At 41.2% G+C, this 25,486-nt stretch overlaps 1 protein-coding gene and 1 long non-coding RNA gene across 3 annotated transcripts; one reads left to right on the forward strand and one right to left on the reverse strand.

Moving 5' to 3' along the window:
• Positions 1–306: 306 nt before the first annotated feature.
• Positions 307–23,866, reverse strand: LOC135104055 (uncharacterized). Of its 2 annotated transcripts, XR_010270286.1 has the most exons (4): positions 23,722–23,866; positions 22,590–22,657; positions 21,986–22,065; positions 307–2,361 (listed from the first exon to the last, which is right to left on the reverse strand). It is a non-coding gene; the product is annotated as an uncharacterized LOC135104055 (long non-coding RNA). The 2 variants fall into 2 exon arrangements; XR_010270287.1 differs by having other exon boundaries at positions 22,279–23,866.
• Positions 10,550–21,739, forward strand: LOC135104053 (histone-lysine N-methyltransferase SETD1B-like). Its single transcript, XM_064010938.1, has 6 exons — positions 10,550–10,709; positions 15,473–16,503; positions 17,282–17,387; positions 17,656–17,761; positions 19,222–19,290; positions 19,862–21,739. Exons 1-6 carry the CDS (start codon positions 10,664–10,666, stop codon positions 20,652–20,654), a joined length of 2,151 nt encoding a protein of 716 aa, XP_063867008.1. The 5' UTR covers positions 10,550–10,663; the 3' UTR covers positions 20,655–21,739.
• Positions 23,867–25,486: the final 1,620 nt, after the last annotated feature.

Genomic DNA, 25,486 nt, shown 5'->3' on the forward strand with positions numbered 1-25,486 from the left:
ATGATAAATAGATATACGTAATACGAATTAAGATAAATAATATAAAAAAAAAATGAATAGATAGAGAAGAAATGTGCAAAAGGAGGGAATAAGTCAAGCCGGGAAATGTACAACGAAGCAAAACAGATGGATATATGAAAAAAGTAAATGGATAAACATACATATCATAAAAAAATGTATATAGTAAATGAATAGATAAATATACAGTAAATAAATCAAACAAAACAAAAAATAACAATGTAATGAATAGGAATATAAAAAAAAGGGAAAGAGTATTTCTTTTTTTTTTTTTTTTTTTTTTTGCCTTTTTATTCATTATCACACTCACCATCGCACACTTTTACACTCTAAGCACAATATACACGCACCTGGACTTATTTCCCACGCGAAGGGTTATTAGCAGAGGACGTATTAATTAAGGTAACTGCCATGCAACCCAGTGGTCTAAAGAGGAACAGATCGCAGCGTGGGTGAAAGGTGGAGGACCGGTGGTGGTGGTGGTGGTGGTCTCTGGCTCAAGGTTTTTGTCTTTCACACTCGGCTCAAGATCTGTCATTCCATGTACTCGTTGAAATTAGTAGTAGTTTGTTGAGCTCGTTGATGTGTTTGTTAAGTTTATTTTGTACGTAATTTGTTGATTTTATTGCATTTTGTTGATTTAATTGATGCTGAATTCATAGTTATTGTTGTTTGTTTGTTTGCTGATTATCCTTTTTCTTTTTTTTTTTCTCTCTTTTCTTTTCTTTCAGTTCATCGATTTGTGTGAATTCATCCAGTTTTTTTTTTCTTTCCTTCTCATTATTACGTATCATTATTCTTATCCTTACTCGCATTGTCATTCCTCTTTTAGTTTAGTTCATATATTCCTGTGTTGAATTACGTGTATTAAGTCTGAGTGAGAAAAGAACTCACGTGATAAGAACTAATTCTCAAACTCACTCCGTCCCTGGTCCCGTGACTCTCCATTCGGTGAGAATCAAGATAGCGGGAGACAATCATACACTCATACCTTGGCCAAGACACTTCAAATATTTTGCACTTGTTGACAGGAAATGATCGATAATACGGTTCGCCACTTGTGGAAAAAAAGATAATAAGGGGTGTGTGTGTGTGTGTGTGTGTGTGTGTGTGTGTGTGTGTGTGTGTGTGTGTGTGTGTGTGTGTGTGTGTGTGTGTGTGAATTATAGTAGTAGTAGTAGTAGTAGTAACTATTAATTCGCTATTACTGAAGAAAGAAAAATATATAAAAAATTATGTGATATATTACAACAACAACAACAAAGTTTATTTGGCGGAGGAGACCCGAGATATGAAAATATACAAGCAGAAGGAATGTAATAATACAACACTAATATCAAAATTAATATAAATGTTAATACGCGTGTATGCGCGTATTAACATATGTGCATGTGTTTGTGTGAGCGGGGCGCAGGCATCTTAATTACAACATTTTACTCTACACTGTACACAAAACTCACTACTGCATAAATAACTTCGATCAATAAACACTCCTCATAAACAACCATCTAGGAAAAAACACGCACGAAAATTCTGAAATCCACAACAGTCCACTTATCCCTTGCCATTTTCCTCGTGAGTTCGTAATACCGGCTTTATTATACATGCCTATAAATGGCTCCAGGGAACGGATACATCACTTGCAGCGGCCATCAGTCACACAGCTGAGAGAGGTTTGGTCAGGATATCTCGTTGGTAAGTGGCTTCAGAAATTTAAAATGAATAGCAAGAGGACACCTGGTCGTAGTAGTCTGTAAGCCAAGTGAAGTAAGCAGTAAATTGTAAACATAAAAAGGCATGTTTTATAAAATTTTTCCTCTTCTGTGAAATAGTTTAAGAGCTAATGTTTCTTCATGTGGATGGGGATAATAGGCGGTAATGGATAGGCATGTTTAATACCGGGACTGCCACGTGTAGGCCTAATGGCTTCTTGTAGTTTCCCTTGTTTTCTTCAATTATGTTCTCAAGTGGTATACGAGATATAACAAGGGTGACAAGTAAAATTCTCAGGTCAGTAATCAGGATAGAATGAGAAATAACGGGCTTAAGCTTGATAAAGATGAATGGTTGATAGTACCGAGTCATCAGGGAGCTTTAAAAGAAGATTAGACAAGATGAGGATGATAAGTGGAAATAGACAGGTATGTTTTATGCAGGGACCGCCACGTGTTGGTCTGACTGCTTCTTGCTGCTTCCCTTGTATCCTTATATCCTTATGCTCTTCGTACCAGCTTGTTGGCAAAATGGCGTAAGGGTGGAAAGGTTCTTCTAAATACCAAAATAAGTGTCTTGGTTTCGTGTGTGCAGGTCTATAGTCTTAGTAAAGAAAATAGCCACAGCAGTCTGGAAAAAGAGGTGTTTTAAATTTTTTTTATTCTCATTTTCTCTTCCACAAGACAATCATTATAGTTCTTTTTTCTTTATCTTTAGTGATAGCGAAATGGATAAATAAATTTTAAAAGTATGAAATGTAGTCATATATTATTATTATTATTATTATTATTATTATTATTATTATTATTATTACCCAACACAGTCCATAGTTTTTGCCACTTCAGTAATAACAAATTAAATAAAAAAGAATGAGTTCGGCCGATACATTATTATTATTATTATTATTACCACTATAGGAAAAGACCGCCAGGTGCTGCGAAGACTTCAACGAAAAGCACAAAACACGGCTGTGCGTCCCACACGAGGGAACACAATTCTAGGAAAAACATTTACCTTAATAAAATAAATCGTATCCCAATGCATATCATTCACTTTAATAAAACATGAACGAGAAAATAAAATAGCCATCCTCCCCTCACATAGAAAATAATAAATACATAAATAAATATCTGGTGTTCTCAAAATTCATAACATTACTTGAAGTTTTGATTTGTTGCATATACGTGGAACAAAATGAACATACAAGGAAAATGTATTACAACTACCACTATTATTATTATTATTATTATTATTATTATTATTATTATTATTGGGAAGTGGAAGTTATAAGAGAAAGGGACGCAGGTACAATAAAGCAAGTTTTTTTCCCGACTGTCTTCGCTCCTGGCTGTTTTATTCACCTCCACGTCCCAGCTTGTCAGTGTCTATAGTAGTAATAGTAGTAGTAGTAGTAGTAGTAGTAGTAGTAGTAGTAGTAGTAGTAGTAGTAGTAGTAGTAGTGCTAGTCGTGGTGGTGATGGTAGTAGCAGTTCTTTATTTATTTGGATGATGATGATGATGATGATGATGATGATGATGATGATGATGACGACGACGGTGAAGATGATGATGATGACAGTGAAGATGATGATGATGATGATGATGATGATGACGGTGAAGAAGAACAAAAAGAACAAGAACAAGAACAAAAAGAAAGAAAACAAAAAGAAGAAGAAATCTCGACTCCTTACTTTCGCTACTTTAAATGAACAGGCTTTGGTGGGATTTAATATGATTATCTCTCTCTCTCTCTCTCTCTCTCTCTCTCTCTCTCTCTCTCTCTAAGATTTTAGTAGAATTTAATACAACTCAGCACCACCAATAGAGAAACACCAATAATAATTTAACTCATTCCTTCAATTTCTTTTAAAATACGCCCTAATGATAGCGTTATAAATACTTCACAATACGAACCTACTGGAATGAGAGACGAGGTGCAAGAGAGAATGGAGTAGTTACCCTGAGATTTTATTAGAGAAAATGAATACGAACACTTGGTAAAAAAAAAAAATTAATTGAAGGGTAACTGAAGCAAAAATATATCAGCAAATAATGTGTGGAATGAAATGAATGAAAATTATAACTTACTTGTCTCGAGAAAAAAGGGATAAGAAAGTGAAAATGCAGAAAAAGAATAAAAAAAAGGCAAAAGACATACGAGACGAGTGAATGGGATATGTGCAGACAAAAAAGAGAAATAAGAGACAAAAAAAGAAAAGATGCAAAGAGAAGATGAATGTTGGTGGGAGTTCGTTTCATTATAATAAAAGCTATAACGGGTATGTATTTTAAACAATTTGCTATCTCTTCAGGACTGTTATCAAAGGCGACAAAGATGATAAACCAGGTTCTCATGTATGTATTCCAAGTAATGACGCAAAACCATTGTCAAACTATGTTTACCACGATCATTATTTTACAACCCCCAATTGCCTTCACCAGAACCTGTTAGAGTAATCTAGTATGCTTGTTAGAACCTTTGATTTTTTTTTTTCCACTAGAACCTGTTAAAAGTAATAAGTTCGCTTGTGGAAATCAGGTTTTCGATGTCTTTCCAATTATGATGCAGAGCCCTTGTAAAACTGTTGCTACTGTGAAAACCGCTTTAAAAATATTATAACTTTTTACTAGAATCTGTAAACCACTGTACCTTGAGAAGTACGTTTGAGAAAGTCAAGTTGTCGTGAATGTTTCCCCAATGACAACACAGAACCCTTGTTAAACTAAGCCTACCTTACAAATACCTTTAAAAACCCTAAAAACTTACACTAGATCATGTTAAACGTAGACAAGCACGTTTCACAAATCAGTTCCTTAGTCTCCTTTCAGCCTCTCAAACAGTTTTCTCTTACGTTTGCATTTTCTGTTACAATTTCAAGGGATAACTGAAGTATATTAGGTAAGGAAGGCGGCCTTAGAGTTATTCCCTCCACGCTTGTACCTTATACTCTTAAATACTCTCACCACGACAATTTTCTATGGCCACAGACATGATTAAACAGGTTCTCAAGGTGTGTTTCCCAGTGGTGAAGCAGCATTTTTTTTATTTATCCCTATAATCAAGAAAACACCCCAGAAAAATCTTTAGAAATTATAACTGAGCACAGGCGACTCTCGGCACACACGATTTTTTTTCTCATATGCAAATTCGGCTTAACACGACTTAGAATGTATTGAATTTAATTGAATATCGACGAAATTTTCACTTAAGGACGAGCCACAGCCCAAACGTTCATTCGTGCTGTACATACGTAAATATTAAGATCTTTTTTTCAGCTCCTATATAGCAATTCTATTGTTTTAACTTTTGTACTTCACTTAGGATTTATAAAAAACGGTAAACAAAACAAAACAAAATCCCTAACCTAATCACTGTGGTACCAAACACTCAAAATAACTAGGAATAAGTAGGAAGATTTTAGTCACTTCCTCTCAGGTGCGTCTTACTCAAGCCCTACACATCCGGTATGCGAGTAAAGTTGATCCCCACAAGGCGGAGCTGATAAGCGATTCAAGACTACGCTGTGTATCAGTGTTTGGATCAGGAGTGTTTGGATCAGGTGTTATCTATGCTGATGTAATGTTACGGTACAGGCTACGTGGGAGGAGTGGTGAGAGTGAACAGGCAGAGTAGAGAAAAAATACACTAGGCCGAGAGAGAGAGAGAGAGAGAGAGAGAGAGAGAGAGAGAGAGAGAGAGAGAGAGAGAGAGAGAGAGAGAGAGTCGCAAATTAGCACACATCTATCACGACCATTTCTCTCACACACACACACACACACACACACACGCGCGCGCATACCAGCCTTGTCTCATTTCCAGGGATCAAACATGCTTACAAGAACACTAGCAGACTAAACCATGGATACCAGACAACCACTAGTGTAACCTTGCTGGAGATTGAACTACAGGTGACTTGTTGGTCGGGAGTGTTGCCTTTGAAACGTTGCTCCCTCACGTGTTCCTTATCACTGACTTTTCTGTTCTTGTATTACCCACAATTTATGCACTGTCCTCAATATATTAATTTTCAAACAGGTGTGTTCCAGTAATGTTCATTTCTTCTCTTTTTCCCACGCCACTCACAAAACTTGACCGTAATTAGCATGAAATAAATATGTATGGACAGACAGACAAACAGAGAGAAACAGAGAAAGGAAGATACATAGATAGATAGACCCACGTAACACTTCCCTCAGGTGACACACACACACACACACACCTGTCCTGCCGTTGGTTTTTCCTGCGAAGTAAAGTGACTCAAAAATTTCTGGAATGCCACAACATATGGCGCCCAAATAAAGAAAAACACAAATTGCATACAACAATAGTGATGTTAGTTCAATTTTAAAGGAATAAACTAAAAACTAAAAACAAAAATATACAAATAAAGAGCGCTGGGACTAGAATATGCGTACTAATGGTGGAAGAGTTCTAAAGCTTCCGTTTGATAGTCTCCTCCGCTTCTCTAATGCCACGATAAGATAAACCAAGGCAGCCATTCCCACCCCCCCACCTCCCTCGTCCCCTGCCCACCATGATCCTTGTAACTCACTTCAAATGCCTCTCTAGTCTTTTGCTGTGTTCATTTTTCTCTGTTCCTGCTAATCTTTGTTTTTCTTGTTTCTTCTTGTCCTTCTACTCCTTCTCTTCCTTCTCCTCATCTTTATTTTTCCTTCTTTCCTTTCCTCCTCCTCTTCCTCCTATCCCTTCCAATCTTTCTTTGTTTCTCTGTTCCTCTTCTTTTCCTCCTCTTTCTTGGTTCCTCTCTTAACTTATTTTTTTTATTTATATTTTTATTTTATTTTGATTATTTATTTATTCTATTTTATTTATTTATCTTATTTTATTTATTTATTTATTTATTTATTTTATTTTATTTATTTATTTTATTTATTTATTTTTTTTTTTTTATACAAGAGTGAAGACTGACCAAGCGCAGCAAAATTCATATAACAAAGAAAAAGCCCACTGAAAGAAAAGGGCCAAAAGATATGACAGATTTTATTACGTACTTCCATTCAGCAAACCTTGTCAGAAGCATAAAAAAATATATATATATAAATAAATAAATAAAATAAAATAAAATAAAGTAAAAAGCTATTCATCACCGTAAGGTAAGGTTTACGTCAATTTTAATTAAATTACTTCACAAAAGTTATCAAAGACGGATGGAGAGCATTGCTGGAGATAATAGCGGTGATAAGACATTGAATTCTTCCGCAGCAGCTCATGCTTCTCTGATCTGGTTGATATGATTACCTTGACACCACACGGAAAGGCGGCCACCGTGAGATGTCACACACTAGCATTACCAAGAGAGCACGTGATATCCCCAATGACAAGCAGGCTTAAGAATATCAGAACGTAAGAAAATTAAGGAATCTACAATAAACAATCAGACCTACACGTGTCCCTCCCTTTATAACACCTACCTACTTATTTCCACTTATCCTCCTCATCCAGATTTTTTTTTTTTTCTAGTCTTCCTTTAAAACTTCCTAATAACTCAACACTAACAACCTGATTACTGGATCTTTTCTAATCATTCACCAATCAATTCCTTCCTATCTTTCTTTAAACTTTAACTGTCAGGCCATTGTTTCTCGTCCTATCCTGATTCCTGATCCTGAAAATTTTGCTTATGTCACTCTTCTTATATCCCCTGTACTATTTAAAGACCTCTATAAACCCCCTAAGGCCCTCTATCAGTTCCTCAAAGCAGCATCCACAAAAATTAGTAACACAGTCAACAACTCCCTGTATTACTATGAACCCACTCATCCTTAACCCCACAACTGCTCGGCACATCTTTCCTCAGTCTCTCTCCATGAACCCTGAGACCTTTCTTGTGGTTTTGTAGTCACCCCAAGCATTATTTTAGCTAGGGACTGTAATGTCTATTTTTCTAATCTTATTTCTTATCGATGCTTTTTAGAAACTTTATACATTGTTTATTTAGTGTTTTGAATTGTTGCATATAGTTGTGAAAGGATTCAAGATTCGTATTGCTACAGTTTCCATTCGTCTGCCTTCCCGTAAACAGTCACAGCGTCCACCAAGGAAACTCAGGCGGCAGCTTCCATGGTGTCCACAGTGCGTGTCTTGGATTCAAACAGTCCACTTACAGCTGCTGCTTGAGCACGAGGACTTGGAAATTAAGCTACTCGAAAATCAGATGAGAAGAAAGTCACGTGTAAGACGAAGAGCGTGGGCACATGAACGCCAAAAAAAAAAGAACGGAGAGGCTGAATCTTGCCCAAAAAATAATAATTAAATAATTGAATAAATAAATAATAACAATAAAGTAAGAAAATATCATCCTTAAGAATATGAAAACAAGGGAAACTGCAAGAAGCCATCAGACCTACACGTGGCAGTCCCTGTATAAAACATCTTTATCTACTTCCACCTATCATCCTCATCCTTAAATTTGTCTAATCTTCTTTTAAAGCTCCCTAATGACTCGACAATAGCAACCAGATTAACGAGTCCATTCCATTCATGTAACACCATTTCAGAATCTGAATCCATTATTTCTTGCCCTATCCTGATTACTGAACCTGAGGATTTTGGTAATCACCCGCGTTAAATCCCCTATACCACTTAAGAATCCACTCCAGACAGGACTTCCACATTAATCATATCACTGAGTACACCGCAACCCATAAGGCACATTGTCAATTCTTAACCACGCTACATAAAGGAGGCATGAACACCAGCAGCAGCAGAGGGGACGCATTGAGGCTGAGAGGACGAGGAAGTCTTGCCTCGTCTCTCAACACGTGACGTACATATCAGCCTTCACGTTCACCGCCACGGATTATGTTTCCATACGTATACTTTCATTCGCTACAGATATTTTTGCAGACGTATGTGACTTGTACGAATAGAAGCCGTGCGGACAAGCTAACATACACTGAGTAACAAACTTGTAATGGACAAACGTATTAACATCCATTTAATAATAATCTACTTGTAATGGCCAGATCTGTCACCATCCACTGAAATACCTGTTTTTAATGGGCAAATTTATAAGAACATAAGAAATAAGGGAAGTTGCAAGAAGCGACCAGGCTTACACGTGGCAGTCCCTGTATGAAATATACCTACCTATTTCCACCTATCATCCCCATCCATAAAACCGTCTAATCTTCTCTTAAAGCTCCCTAATGTCCTAGCACTAACAACAACTGAGTCTGTTCCACTCATCTACCACTCTATTTGAGAACCAATTTCTTCCTATCTCTTTCCTAAACCTAAAATTTTCAAGCTTGAACCCGTTATTTCTTGTTCTACTCTGGTTGCTGATCCTAAGAATTTTGCTTACATCTCCCTTGTTATAACCCTTATACCACTTAAAGACTTCTATCAGGTCCCCTCTTAACCTACGTCTCTCTAAGGAATGTAAATTTAACAGCTTCAATCTCGCCTCGTAAGGAATACTCCTCATCCCCTATATCCTTTTAGTCTTTCTCCTCTGTACTGATTCTAAGTGACATATATCCTTCCTGTAATGTGGGGACCAGAACTGCACAGCGTAGTCTAGATGAGGTCTGACCAGCGCCAAGTATAACTTTAATATTACTTCAGGCCTTCTACTTTTAACACTCCTAAAAATGAATCCTAATACCCTATTTGCCCTGTTTCTGGACTCTATGCATTGTTTTCCTAAATGGAGTTCAGAGCTAACTCCTAAATCTTTCTCGTATCCTGTACCTACCAGAGTTTCGTTGTTTAATGTGTACCTATTGTGCGGGTTTCTTCTACCTACGCTAAGTACTTTGCATTTGTTGATACTAAATTGCAGCATCGTCTGAATAGCCTCGTAACTGACTGGGGTGAAAAAATGGTAAAGGCCTTTTCATCACGGAGAAATGTAAGGCTATGTTCAAGAGGCAAAAATCAAAATCATAAAATGTTTAAGCGTCTTAAGGACTTCGATAATGCCAGACGAGAGAAAAGACCTCGGTGTAATCGTTGGCTGTAAAAATGAAGTGGTTAGTGCTCAGCAGCCAGTAAGAATGAACATATGATAACCTTAACTTCAGGAAAAGTTAATCATAAAATTCTTTATCATAGTAAAAGAATAATATAAATAGATGGATAAATAAAAATAGTTAAATCGATAAATACAAAAATATATCAATGAAAATAAAACTAGACATGCAGCACCTCCGAGGCCACACCTAGAATACCTTAGTCATATTTGTTTATAGAAATGCAAAACTAAAGGTTACAACACACTGACAACAAGATAGGACACATCCCTTTATTGCGCCATGCATCGCAACGCACTAGTCCGGTTTGATATGTCTAACCTTAGGAAATGAAGGATATGAGGTAATATTGAATTGAAACTTTAAGGATACAAGAGATTCAAGAAAGTCAATCGTGGAAGGCTATTCGATCAAGTCAGTCATGGAAGATTATTCTAAACAAATCACTTGACAGTAACAAGAGATAACGATCTGAAATTCAACAGACTCCCGTACCCACTGCAGCGCCAGCCTCAGATGAACACAGCAGACACACAGACAGACAGACAAACGAAGGACATTCCATGTCCTCACCCCGTCCAAACAAAATATTTTACGTGAAGGGACTCGTCTCGGAAACTTCGTAAAACCTGCGCAGGTGATAATGCAGGTGATAACGGCACCGGGCCACACAGCCCTGCCCATAAGGCTGAGCCGCGCACCTGGTAACATGCAATAATCAACCCTTGTGGCACCAGCGCTCGACATTATTCATTCCCTCTGCGTGTTATCAGCGACGCCTACGTCCAACTCGTTCGAGATCTTGAGCGTTTGTTATCTGCCTCTTAATCTTCTGTGAGCGCGGCAACGACAGCAGTCAGACCAGCGCACGCCACTGCTCAGGCAAGCCGCTACTCGGACATTCCACACCGCGCCGCGCCCTGCCACCCGCACCATGGCGGCTCTCCTCAGGCCGCTGCTGTTGACCCTCGTCCTGCTCGGTGAGTGAAGGCTTCCAAACACGTGCAGTTAATATCACTTATGGTGAAACACGTCCACACCGCACCTCCACTACATTAAAAAAAAAAACTCGTTGAAATTACACGGATTTTTAAGGTGTTTTTATGGTTCCAGTGACAGATTAAAAATATTTCTGCATTCTAAACAGAAAAAACACTCTTGAGACCCCGGCTAATCATCTCTGTATCCTTTGAGAATCGTCGTGGTGAGAGCAAAAGTGTTTCAGAATACGGGCCTATGTATCAATAACTACGTATGTATAATAAAAATACCTGACTGTAGCTACATCATAATTGTACTTGTGCGTGTTGTTCGTACAACCTGCACTATAGAAACCTGAACACAACACCAACTCTGTGGCGTGGCGGTCAGGGGGCCCGGCGATGGGTATCTGAAGGTAGAGTTGCAGTAGAGGGGATGTCAGCATTTATGTTGCGATGCTCAAGCCCTTCACTGCATGGCGGAGAATGCGTCTTTTCAATAAGAGCGGTAGATGAATGGAAGGGACTCAGTATTCATGTTGTTAGTGGTAAGCCATTACGGAGGTGGAAATGGTTAAGCATGCTTCATACAGGGACTGCCACGTGTAGGCATGATGGCTTCTTGTAGTTTACCTTATTTTCCTATGTTCTTGTGATTGGAGAAACTTGGCCGAGCTAGATCACAGGGATGAGACAGATACCACGTAGAATCCCGTGTGCTGCAGTGCGGGTCTGCGCCACTCTTAAAAGCAGAAACGAGATCAGAGACAAGGAACGGCTCAGCGTGCTCCTCTGTGTTATATTTACATAAACATTACAGGGACTTTTTTTTTTCAGTGCTTTACAGTGGGTTCTTTTATTTCTTCCCTTTTGTCCTCCTAAGTAAATGCCCTTCTTTCATTAAAAAAAAAAAAAAAAAAAGCACCATACGCATCCAGGACCAGTTTTCTGAAATGCCGACGTCTGTCACAACTGCTGTCTTCACCGACCACAGAGTTCATTGGTCGGGCTCTCACGATGTTAATCTCACTGATGCCGATCCCCTGTAAAAAAACATCCTTGAAAACCCCAACAATTTACACTAGATACTGTTAAGAGTACTCGAGATAAGACACCGAAACGTTTAGGGATGCGGTCTCTGGGTAACACACGCAGCAGTCTTTCTTTTAATGGAAGAGGCGCACTAGTCCAGGGCAACAAAAAGAACGAAAAAAAAAAAATCACTGAGGTGCCAGTCCATTAATAAAAGTCAAAAGGATCATCCAAAATAGGAGGATAAGTGTCTTGAAACTTGCCTCTTGAAAGAGTTCAATTCATAGGAAGGAGGAAATACAGAGGCAGGTAGGGAGTTCCGGAGCTTGCCAGAAAAAGGGATGAATGGTTGAGAATCAGTCATTCAGGCCACAAGACAAGTCCAGACACGAATGAACTCAAAGCTCACGACACCACAAACGTGTATATAGATGTACGTGCTTGTGTTCCTGCTTCTTGATGCCCTCACCGTCACCCTTATCTACGTGTTGCCCGTGTCAGTGATGCTATCAGAGAGACACCACAGTTGCCAGCATTTCCTCATCATCATACTCTAACATCATGTCCTCTGGTATAAGAAGATTTCAGCGAAGGAGGAAAGTCACAGGCCAGGTCAATGATGAATATGTGCTGTAGAAAGTCTCGTTTAGATAACATAAGTAGTTTTCTTCTTCTCCTTTCTATCATTTTAATTCTTTACTTTATTCTTTTCCTTCTTTTTTTCTTTTCTCTTTTCTTTTTCTTCCTTTTCTTTTCCTTCTTTTCCTTTTTTCTTTTTTTTGTTTTTTTCGCTTTTTTTTCTTTTCTCTTTTTTTTCCTTTCTCTCCTCCTTTTTCTTTTCTTTCTTCTTTTCCTTTTTCTTTTCCTTCTTCTTTCCCTCCTTTTTCTTTTCCTTCTTTTCTTTTTCTTTCTTTTGTCCTCTTCTTCCTTTTCCCCTCCTCTTCTCTTTTCCTCCTCCTCCTCCTCCATTCTCCTCCTCCCTTCCTTCCTTCCTTCCCGTTCATCATCTCTTCCCTCTCAAATTTAAGTGTTCTCCCGAAGCAAGAAACACCAACAAACACACCACACATTTACATAAACTTTCCTGTAACCTTGGGCAAGCGCAAATATTACGTAACCTTTCCTTCTGACTGCAGCTCGTATCTCTCACTCTGCTGCGTCGCTCCCGTCTTCGTCATGTCGGTCAAGAAAATTACTTTATTTTGAAACGCTTTGTTCTCCCTCCACGATTATATTTTAAAGATCACAGCGATGACTAACCGGATTCTCATGAGTGCTTCTCCGGTTAATGATGCAAGTCTTGTTGATCTGTCACTAGAACCATAAAAGCACCCTTAAAAACCCCGTGTCACTTCAGCTAGAGCCTTTTGAAAGTAGTCAAGGTGAAGTCACTAGTGTTTCAGAATATGGTCCTTGCAGTACAGTTTATGGTCGGGAGTGTGACCTTTATAGTGAGACTCCCGGATCCTGCCTCCTGTGTCTGGGGTTTATCATTATGACTGTGAATCGCTTTTTCCTTCCTCTTCTTTGCCGGGCTCTGTTTGTTGCTTTATTTTCCCCTGTTGCTTTACATTCCTATGTTCTAAGTCAGGATCGTATTAATATTATAACTGACTTTTTTTTCCATTTTTCTTGTTTGCCAGAATCGTTATATCATTGCTTTATTTTCCTCGATGCTGTTATTGCTAGTTATTCTTCCTGCGGTCACCCAGTCATCCACATGCTATTTTATTTATTGTTTTACTTTCTTAGATGCTGTTATTGTTATTATTCCACCCGCTGTCACCCAATCACATACCCAATCACCAGCATGTTATTTTACGTCTTTTTTTCTAGATTTTTCGTATTTCTACTCTCTTAGATGCTGTCATTGTTAGTTATTTCACCAGCTGTTATCCGCACCTTGCTTACCCAATCACACACCACCACCCCCACTGACAGCACACACTCATGCGCCGAACAGTGGAATGCACATCACCTGCTTTGATAAGATAGTGGGGGGACAAAAAAGGCTTCCTGTGCAACGTTCAAAGGTTCACGAGTGTTCCGGGTAGAGTTCCTTGGGTGAAGTATGAGTAATTGATGGATTTTTTTTTTTTTTTTTTTTTTTGAGAGAGAGTATGGATGTAGATGAATAGTGATGGCTGGACCAGTAAAAAAGTGATGTTATTTTTTCTTTTCATTTTTTGTTATTGTTCTTTATCAATTTTTCTTCATTACGTAATTCTTTTTTTTTTTTCTTTCTTTAAATCAGTGACTATTTACTTCTGGGTAAAAATATGATGCTTTTTTAAATCATGATCTATTCAATGAAGGAATTAGCAATGAAATCAATGAACTGAACTAGTCTGAACCTAACCTAACTCAATTTGACCTGGCCCTCGGAAGGAAACGTTAATGTTATTTCAATTATATTCGAAAATGACTTGACATATTCTATACAGTGAAAGTTTTCGTTATCAAAGGGTTAACAGTCAACTGAAGTTACTCGTACACAACAATATCTAGTAAAAATCTCAGTTATCGAGACTACAAGAAGAGTTTCGGCAGATCTCGGTACGGAAGATTGAATGCAAGACGCAAAACACGCTACAAATGAGTGCAGAAAATTACTTACTATTATTACAGTACTAATTCAGGAGTCTTCATCTTTACTATCCCACATCTCACTTTAGAATAGACAGCAGTTTTGTGTGATAATGAAATAACACTAACGTTTTCATCCGAGGGCTACGTTAGATTAAGTTAGGTTTAGATTCATTCACCTAATTTACTTCGCTGTTGATCCGTTCATTGTGTAGATCACGACTTCAAAAAAGCGCCATATTTTGTTGAGAAATAAAAGGTCAGTGCCTGGAAATTAGCAGGGTCAAGTTATTTTCATAATCCTTTTTTTTTTTTTTTCATGTATGAGTGGTTTTGTCCAACGGCAACAAAAAGAAGAACAAAAAAATGGCCACCGATACGGCAGCTTATCACGAACAACCTCCTAAGGGGCAAGAGATTAGCTATTGTTTGATTATTTGTATTTCTTTGTGTCAAGCACGCCGCCATTGCCTCTATCAGGGACTACGCAGCACTCTTTGCCTCATCCATTGCAAGTAGGGTGAGTTATCTGATAGGGCAGTGTGACCCCCGTCTCTCCCTCCCCGCCGCTCTCACAGCCAGGGCAACCAACATTGAATGAAAGATGGTACAAAAATTCATCACCCACTTTCTGTCTACCCGCGGTATCTTGCTTATTCTGATACGCCGTGCGGCCCCGCGAGGCACCGCCATTAGTCATCCCAACTGGGACCCCTATTCACCCTGCCACACCTCTCCGGTGCCACGGGACCCTTTGCTCTGCTCTGCTCTGCTCTAAGCTGTCCTACTCTGCTCAACTCTGCTCTGCGCTCCGGCAATTCACAGCAACGTGAAAACATGGCTTCCTCCTTAGGGTTCTTCAGGGCACAGGAGCATCGCTGGACACTTGCGGCACGCATACTAGGACCTCTAGACATACAGTGCCTCTTGCCTGAAGGAAACTACGTGATTATGGATGATACATTAACAGTCCTCAACTTCCCCCGTCATCCCTCGGCGGGGAGCAACGATCATTATTATCAGCATCATATCGTCGTTAGGGAGATAACTATGACAACTAACATCGCATCCTTACTGCAGGTTATCGTCGCCAATCGTCATGACCCAGAAACTAACACTTGTTCCCATTCTGCCTCCCTCCCCAGGCATTGCCAGCCGGCCGGGCACGGACGCCTTCTCGCTGCTGGACTTGTTCGGCGACACAACCGGATCACCCACACCTATGGAGCAAACCCCCTTCCCTCCCCCTGACAGCACCCACCAGCACAAACACAATCATGCCCACCACCGCCACGGCCACCAGACCACAAAGAACCATCACGCCCAGCACAACCACAACCCACCGGGTAAAGATGATAATAACCAGACAAATCACGACCACCACATTCACCACAAACACCACCACGGCCAAAAGCACGGCCAGCACCACGCTCAGTCGCACGGCCAGCCCCACGGTCAGCCCCAAGCTCAGCCCCACGACCAGCCCCCTGAAGCCAGACACGAGTCGCCCATAGTGCCTCACCGCAACCTGGGCTTCAAATTCGATGAGCCGCTGAGCCTGGACGAGCGGCGGCAGCAGAACGAGTGGTCAGGCACTAACAAGCAGCTCCCCAAACACCACCACGACCACCATGACCACGGCCACGGTAACTTCAACCCCTATTACAACCAGATCAGTCCCTACCCTATGAGTCCCTACCACCACATTAGCCCCTACCAGCATATGAGCCCTTACTACGACCACAGTAGGCCCCACCACAGCCTCCACCACAGGCACGGCAGTCACAAACACCACAGCCGCACCAGCCCTAAACACCCCGGTCACAGGCACCCCTTCATGAACCACCACCACCCCCACGACCACGCTTACGAACACGCCATGCACAACAACCACCACCCCTACCACGACTTCCCTCACGACTCCCACCACCAATACAGCCACGAGGTCTCCCCATACTTGTCTTACATCTTCGGCCACCCTCCTCCCCCTCCTCCCCCTCCTCCCCCTCCTCCTCCATCTCCTCCTCCACCCGCCCTGCCGCCAACAAAGACAAGACGCATGCCATCACCTCTGACCAAGCTGCTTCCTCCTCCGCCGCCGCCACCGCCCGCCAAATGCCCCATGCTGTACTCTAGGGTCGGCCACCGCTGTGTCGCCATCTTCAGCGTCGCTCGAGTGAGTACCGGAGTATTTGATTCTATTCACGTGACATCCTATATCGTTTCTCATCCTCTACCTGACATGGGTTTCCTCCTCAAGCTCAGTAATGTATGTCCAAGGCAGCAGCGAAAGTTTCACCCAAATCCATAAGAGGACGAACAAGACTCAGTTCTAGCGATAGATTAACAATTCTACACTATTAAGAGGATCAACACTCTTGAAAACCTGACAAATCATCTGTGGCCTTTGAAAATAGTCGTGGTGAGAGAGCAAAACATTTCACAATACAGACTCAAGCACCATATTCTAAAATACTTCTGCGTCCCACTCCGACTACATTCAAAGGGTCTAGTTGAAGCAACAAATGTTTGTAAGACTTAATTAATGATTCTAGTGACAGATTAAGAATTACCACGAGCAGAAACACTCTTGAAAACCTAATTATGTCCTTTGAAAGTAGTCAAGATGAGAGAACAAAGCGTTTCAGAACACGACCTAATAGGAATGAACGGGTGTGTGTATGTGAGTGTGTTGTGGGGGTGGGTAATAGTATGATAGTATAATAGTGAGCTTGTGGTTGGTAGTGACTCGTATGTAAGCGAATGGACGCGTGGACTGACTGGTTGAGGGTGGATGCTGGGATGCCCATACGTGGATGAACAGATAAATGGATGGATGGATATATAAATGAGCAAATCAAAAAATAAGTAGACGGATAAATAAATAAACTGATAGATAGACAAGATAGAATGACCTGTAACCTTCACTTCCCCTCCCTTCTCCCCTTACGCAGATGACTTGGAAGGACGCCCAGCATTTCTGTGACGGGATCTTCGGGGACCTCATCACCTTCACGAACTACGACTTCAGGCACATGGTGGACTTCCTCAAGGAGAAGGGTGCGTGTCTGACCTCAAGAGTACTTGTAAGAGTAGTGGTGGTGGTGGTGGGAAGAGGAGGAGGAGTAGGAGGATGAGGAATGGTGGCGGTAGTAGTAGTAATGTTGGTAATAGTAGTAGTAGTAGTAGTAGTAGTAGTAGCAGTAGCAGTAGTAGTAGCAGCAGCAGTAGCAGCACCACCACCACCACCACCACCACAACAACACTACCACCACCACCCTAACACCACCCCAACAACAACAACAATTAAAATTTCCCCGTGTTGCAGGCCTGACCTCTCCTCTGTGGGTTGGAGGCCGCGCCACGCCCATGGGCTGGCTGTGGGTGAAGCAGCTGAGGCACATGACGATGGGCACGCCTTTCTGGGCCGTGAGGTGAGTGTGGGCCGGCCAGGCAAGTGTTTGGGGAAGCAGAGATGATTAGTAGGATGCGCTCTCTCTCTCTCTCTCTAGTGATCCTGAAAGTTCCCTCTAACCTCACACTTCTCAACACGATAACAAGGCAACATTACTCCCTGCCTCTGTTATCGCTGCCTGCACTACACGGCGGCGTGATGATAAGGTATCGACTCTACTTGCCTTGGCGTCTCCTTGCAGGCTGGGCAGGCGAGGAGAGTACTACTGATAGACCAACAAGACCAGTATTCAGAAACGCTTTGCTCTCTCACCACGACTATTTTCAAAGGCCACAGAAATGATTTGCCGGGTTCTCAAGCGTATCTCTTCTGTTAATAATGCAGAAATCTTGTTAATATGTCACTTGAACCATCAAAGCACCCTTAAAAGCCGGTATAATTTCATCTCAAGCCTATTAGAAGTAGTAGAGGTGCGGCGCAGAAGTGTTTCCGAATATGGTCGTCTCGTCATGTCCCTGAAATCCGCCCACTTTGCACTGATAGGCATGATAAGAATGGTGAGGTGGATGGGCGTGTTGCAAGGAGAACATCTACGAAATGAAGAAGTGAGTCGAAGAGCAGGACTTGAATAGATTACGAAAGTGATAAGATAAAAAGATGAGAAGACTTGATAATGTAGCAGTAAGAAGAGAAGACCAGGTACCAATTAAAACAACTTGAAGAAAACCAGCTGAAGGAAGAAGATCGAGGGAAAGACAGAGAGTGGGATGAAAGGATGGAATTGCGGCAGAAGTGCAAAGGATGGGAGTCACAGGGGAAGGTGCAAGGGACAGAAACAACTGGAAGAAACTAGTGCATGCCGTCAAGACCTCACTAAAAGGAACAGCGAAAGGAGAAGTATGAAGCTGCCACTCACTATTCACATCACTCACTACTCCGGTCATTCACTCACGTCATCCACGGCTCACGTCACTCACTAATTAGTGTTGCGTCACCCCCCACGCCTTCCCCACCACCTCAGCCTCCCTGCAAGTCGCCACTGGAGCTATGAATACATAAAGCACTGGAAGATTACACTCTGCACTCGAAAATGAGGAGTCTTGCGTCAACCCACCTCATGTAGAGAAAATTAAATTGAATTATAAAGTAAAATAGAAATAAAATAGAAATAATAATAACAACAACAACAACAACAACAACAATAAATGCAAAATTTCGTTATTCAAGGTACTGATTTTGTATTCTAAATCTATGCATTCAGTTATACATTCCATTCCCTTCTTCCCTCCTTCCTACCTTCCTTTCTTCCTGCTAAGTATGACATGCATGATTTGTAAGGTTTTCCCTCCTTCCTACCTACCCTCCCTCCATCCTTCCTTCCCTCCTATTAAGTATGACATGTATGATGTGTATGGTTTCCCCGAGTCCCTGGAGATCTTGAGTTCTGCCTGTCTCAATCCTTTCCTCCTTCCCTTCCAGATCCAACCCCAACTCCAGCTCTGAAACCATCCAAGCTCCCACTGCCAACCTTAAGGAGTACGATCAGTGGTAAGTCCTGCGCACGCACACACACACACACATACACACTCTCTCTCTCTCTCTCTCTCTCTCTCTCTCTCTCTCTCTCTCTCTCTCTCTCTCTCTCTCTCTCTCTCTCTCTCTCACCATCTGCTGTGAATATTTTAGTTTCTCCTTTAATTGTTCAGAGAAAACGAGCTTATATTACATATATTATAGAGTAACTTTAGTAGTAGTAGTAGTAGTAGTAGTAGTAGTAGTACCAAAAACAAAATATATAAAACAAAAACACAGATAGATGCAAGGGCTAAGTGGTAGCAGTATTATTATTAGTAGTAGTAGTAGTAGTAGTAGTAGTAAAACCAAAAATATGAAACAAAACTACAGATACAAGGGCTAACAATAGTAAAAAAAAAATATATCAAAGAAAAAGCATGTATATATTTAAAAGCTATCCAGTAGTAGTAGTAGTAGTAGTAATAGTAGTAGTAGTAGTAGAAAAGAAAACAAAAGAAAAGCTACACAGACAAGATAAAAAAAAAGTCAAGTCAACCAACCAAACACCCAAACTCTATCCCATCACATCACATTCCTTCGTCAGGTGTGCAGCGATGGACCCCGAGGACTTCTACTACCTAAGTGACGCCAAGTGTGAGGAGAAGCGAGTGCCTGTGTGCGAGCTGCGGCGAGGTGTCGAAGTGGTGGTGGCGCGCGAAGGGACAGACTACTACTACCCAGCGCTGGAGGGCGAGGCGTGGGTGAAGATGATGGACTGTGGGGGCGAGGAGACCAAGGAGGAGGAGATGGAAGAAGCTAAGGAGGAGGAGGACAGCAGTAGTAGTAGTAATGAGAGTAGTAGTGAGAGCAGCGAGGATGAGGAGGAGGGGGAGGAGGGAGAGGAGGAGGAGGAAGAGGAAGGCGAGGAAGGGAAGAAGGAAGAGGAAGAGGAGGAAGGGAAGAAAGAGGAAGAAGAGGATGAAGGGATAAAGAAGGAGGATGAAGGGAAGGAGGAGGATGAAGATGGGAAGAAGAAGGAAGATGAGGGGGAGGAGGAGGAGGATAAAAGTGAGGAAGAAGACGAAGAAATAAAGGAAGATGAGGAAAAAGAGGAAAAGGAGGAAGAGAAAAAGCCGGAAGACAAGAAGGATGAGGAGGAAAAGATAGCGAAGAGCTCCACTACCATCACCACCACCACCACCACCACCACCACCACTACTAATGCACCACCAGCCGAGGAACACCATGGGGACACAGAGGCAGGATCAGGCTGGGGAGAAGGTAGTGGTGTGGATGACGAGGACTCAGACACGGAAGGTTCAGGTTTCGGTTCCGGTTTAGACAATGACTTCTTATCTGAGAACCGCGATATTTTGTTTGATCTGTTCATCGAGTGAGTTACTGAATGAATGAATGACTGACTTACGAGTGAGTAAGTAAAGTATTGTCTTTTTTTTTTTTTTTTAAACTTCCTGCCTTCTCGTTTGCTTCCCGCCCAGTCTTCAACTAGTTTTAGTAATTAGGGTTAAGCAGGCATGACTTTTCGGTAAATTTTCGTTGCCAGTCACGATGACAACTAAAAACACACACACACACACACTCTTAACCCAATATATGCATAACACTTTTTTTTACTTCATTTCATTTAACTTTAGACAACTTTACGAAAGAAAAAAAACGCATCAGCAAGCATTACAGGTCTGAACTACAACATTACAACTCATGCCAGACTCGAGAATCCACAACAGTCAGTTACGTAGTATAAGTTAGTTTAGTAAGTCACGGGGGGTGCTCGCGTATCGCTCCTCCTAGACATGGCTGCCTAGATTCACAGTACAGACGTGGAAGGTATACACATAAAGGTATTGTTTACATATGAATTCCACACAGTGCCATTATTTCGTTAAAAGTGATGGCAGATTCATTCAGCTTTGCGTATTTCTTTAATGGTCTTTTTTCTTATATATATATATTTTTTTTTCCCCTCCTAATCCTTCCTCTCCTCCTCCTCCTCCTCCTCCTCCTTTTCCTTCTCTTCCCCTCCTCCTCCTCATTCTCCCCCTTCTCATTTTTCTCTTCTCCTCCTCATCCTTTTCCTTCTCTCCTCTTCCTCCACATCCTTTTCCTTCTCTTCCTCCTCCTCCTTCTCCCCCTTCTCACTTTTCTCTTTTTCCTCTTCATTCTCCTCCTCCTCTTCCTCGTTCTTTTTACAGACACCACACCAAGAAGCACTTCAAAGTACCCTAAGCTAACCTAGAGTAACCTAACCCAACATTAAATAACCTAAGGTAACTTCACACATATATATGATGAAAATAGGAAAAATAAGAAATACCAAAGCCAAAAACGACATCGGCTCCTAGATGTTAAACGCAATATACTTAAAAGAAAAAGCTCCCGTCCGTCTGTACACGAAGCAATTGTGTTACTGTTAAGCTTTCCACTTTATTTGTACCTTTAGAAATATATGATTAGTAAAATAGCAACGTGTTTTTAGTCAGTACCTTTCTTTGCTTTATTTTTTTTTTCTTTTTCCGCTCAGTGACTGGAAAAAATGGAGTCAGAAATACGAGTAAAATAAGACTAACAAAACAGTAGATGAAATAGGTAGGTAATATATACACCTCGTTTGAATAAAGACGAATAAAACAGGATAACAAATAAAGTAGGATACACCGATTATAATAAGACGAGTAGAATAAGACAAAATAACCAATACCAGACCAACCTGACACACTGGAGCCACACAAGGAGGCGTCTCTGCTGGGAGTCACGGAAGAGTCGCACCTCCCGCAGTCCGCAGCCACACTGAGTAAAAAGAACAAGGAAACGAAAACAACCATAACTAAGACAGATTGACACCACACTGATAATAGATGAAAACAACACAGGCAGAGATCAGAGACCATTATGCAGCCAAAAAAAAAAAAAAAAAAAAAAAAAACAGGCCAAAAAAAAAAATTATCTCCACTAAAATTGATATAAAAAGTTGATATGGAGTAAAGGAATGCGAGGGCTTACCGTTTTTCATTCTTCCTTCTTTCAGGTAAATCCATCTTCAGCATCCTTCTCCCCATACACTCGTCTTTCCTCTTAACCTGTCCAGACCACCTTAATCTACCGCTTCTCTTCTCCAAACTGACCTCATATATATTTTTTCTCTATCTCATCACTGTCTTAACCTTTACTGTGTCTTCACCTACAGTAACGGGGAACAGGCCAAGACAGAGAAAGAGAGGACAGTAGAGCACCATTCACTCACTCCACGCGTTTCCTGCAAGATTCGAGGATTAGTAGCCCTGGAAAGGAAGCACAGGTTAATTAAAGCTTACTTTGCGCCACGGATCTCGTTGCTCCCGCGCGCTGTCTGTCCCACGATGTTCAGCTTACGTAACCCTACCTGCGGAAAGACTGGCGTTACTGACCATAAGTGTGGCAGGGAGAGCTGGGAGGGAAGTTCATTGTGTGTGTGTGTAACGAAGAGAGGGTGAAATTTATAGTTAACGAGGATATAATTCCAGCAAACATGTAAATTTGAAATACCCAGAAATAGAGAGAGAGAGAGAGAGAGAGAGAGAGAGAGAGAGAGAGAGAGAGAGAGAGAGAGAGATGGCTAGTGATCATTCTAAAACTGATCTCAAGAAGGAGCGATATACTAAGACGTAATACTTAGAATTGCTGCATTTTAATATCCAAATAATATCCCATCACATCAAGAAGACCTTAAAAAAACGCGATCATTATTTCAATAGTATCCCAACACATGAATGCACAACAAACGAGGCTTAATACTAACAAGTCAACCAACTTATCACCTCGTCAGCATAATCATCTAGCACACTGGCTCTCAAACTAAGGGCGAGACCAATTTTGATGGGTCGCAGGGACACAAACAAAATATCACTGTACATTTTCTTTTTATTTACTTAACAATGTGTCACGAGGGATTGAAATGTTCCAAATAGGGTCACACGAAAAAGTTTGTGACCCACTGACCTACCACCACCACCACCATCACCACCACCATCACCACCACCATAACACGCTTGTCACAGATCTAATATCAGGTGAAAACACAAACATTTCTTCATTAATATCCCAACACAAGAACGCCCAACAAACAAGATTAACACTAACTACCCAACAAGCACCTCGTTAGTGTTATAATTACCTGACAACAGGGACACCACAACACTCACCTCATCATTTCAATCTCTGGCGAAGATAAAAACATTAACATTCAAACACAAGAACGCCTAACAAACGAGGCTTAACACTAACTAGACAGCGACCTAACTAGCACTCGTTAGCCTAATTTTCACCTAACACCACCACAGCCACAACACTCACCTTACCGATGTGTTGCAATGTTGTTTGACGTCACCCGCAGCAATACAGGAACACAAACACAGAAAAAAATAAAATAAAGTACAAAATATTAGTCTTGTCTGGCCACTCACTCACCCGTCCTTCTTTCCTCAAGCAACGCAGGACTAACATTGCCGGCTTTCTTCCCACCTCTCTCCTCTCCCACTCCTCCATCTCCCTCTCCCTCTTCGCGTCCTAAGGTGTAGGATACTGACACCAATGAATTTAATCAAAGAATGGAATAAAAAAAATATTTGCAGTTGTTCCTTATTTATTCATGTGGTAATTTATTTTTTATCTATATTTACTTGATGGGTGGTTGTACTATTACTACAAACTATTACCGTGCTTGACGCGACCATGCACTTAAGCCGGAGATAAGCACATTCGAACGATTTATATAATTTTCCATCCTTCTCTTCCTGACTTCTGTTCTCAAAATACGTAGACTAGAATTACAGATGAAAATATTCCACTAAACATATTCAGGAACCACCCAGGAGTGACGCAAGTAAATAAATTAGACGTAAGTAGCAGGAAATGTTGACAAGTTAAACTGGCACCTTTGTCATGATCGTTACCGACACCTCCCTTCGCAATAACTCCTCCCGCATCCAAACAAGCGTATAACGACATGATCACCAATTACCACTGTACCTAACCATGTTAGCTGTGTACTGCATCACATATTACGTATTCCTTTACTATTATCATCATGGTGTGTTGCTAACATACAAGTGCGTGTCTGTGTAAAAGGTCGGGTTCGAGTGACGCGTGTGAGTGAAGCACTGACTGAACCACGAGTCAATTAGCTAACCACCATTCACACTAACGAGCCATTAGTGAAGGGAAGAGTGAATTTATAAAATAATACATAAATAAGAACATAGTAGGAAAATGAGAATAGAGTACAGCGAATGAGAGAGAGAGAGAGAGAGAGAGAGAGAGAGAGAGAGAGAGAGAGAGAGAGAGAGAGAGAGAGAGAGAGATTAGGGAAAGGAAAATTAAGCGAATGTGAGAGAGAGAGAGAGAGAGAGAGAGAGAAAGAGAGAGATTAGGGAAAGGAAAATTAAGCGAATGTGAGAGAGAGAGAGAGAGAGAGAGAGAGAGAGAGAGAGAGAGAGAGAGAGAGAGAGAGATTAGGGCAAGGAAAATTAAGCGAATGTGAGAGAGAGAGAGAGAGAGAGAGAGAGAGAGAGAGAGAGAGAGAGAGAGAGAGAGAGAGAGAGAGAGAGAGAGAGAGAGAGATTAGGGAAAGGAAAATTAAGCGAATGTGAGAGAGAGAGAGAGAGAGAGAGAGAGAGAGAGAGAGAGAGAGAGAGAGAGAGAGAGAGAGTGAGAGAGAGAGAGAGAGAGAGAGAGAGAGAGAGAGAGAGAGAGAGAGAGAGAGAGAGATTAGGGAAAGGAGAATAAAGCGAATGAGAGAGAGAGAGAGAGAGAGAGAGAGAGAGAGAGAGAGAGAGAGAGAGAGAGAGAGAGAGAGAGAGAGAGAGAGAGAGAGAGAGATTAGGGAAAGGAAAATTTAGCGAATGTGAGAGAGAGAGAGAGAGAGAGAGAGAGAGAGAGAGAGAGAGAGAGAGAGAGAGAGAGAGAGAGATTAGGGAAAGGAAAATTAAGCGAATGTGAGAGAGAGAGAGTGTGTGTGTGTGTGTGTGTGTGTGTGTGTGTGTGTGTGTGTGTAGATACGTGCGTGCATGTGTTGTTTCCCTTTACACTTTCACTTTCCGCCTTCACAACAATGGCCGCGTGTTTTGGGAAGCGAGGGTCACCTTGCTAATTTAACAGGATGACCCACAGGTGTGTCTGTGTGTGTGTGTGTGTGTGTGTGTGTGTGTGTGTCCCTTTCTCCCATACCCCTCCT

The sequence above is a fragment of the Scylla paramamosain genome, chromosome 10 (genome assembly GCF_035594125.1).
Source record: "Scylla paramamosain isolate STU-SP2022 chromosome 10, ASM3559412v1, whole genome shotgun sequence".
Lineage (NCBI taxonomy): Eukaryota > Metazoa > Arthropoda > Malacostraca > Decapoda > Portunidae > Scylla > Scylla paramamosain.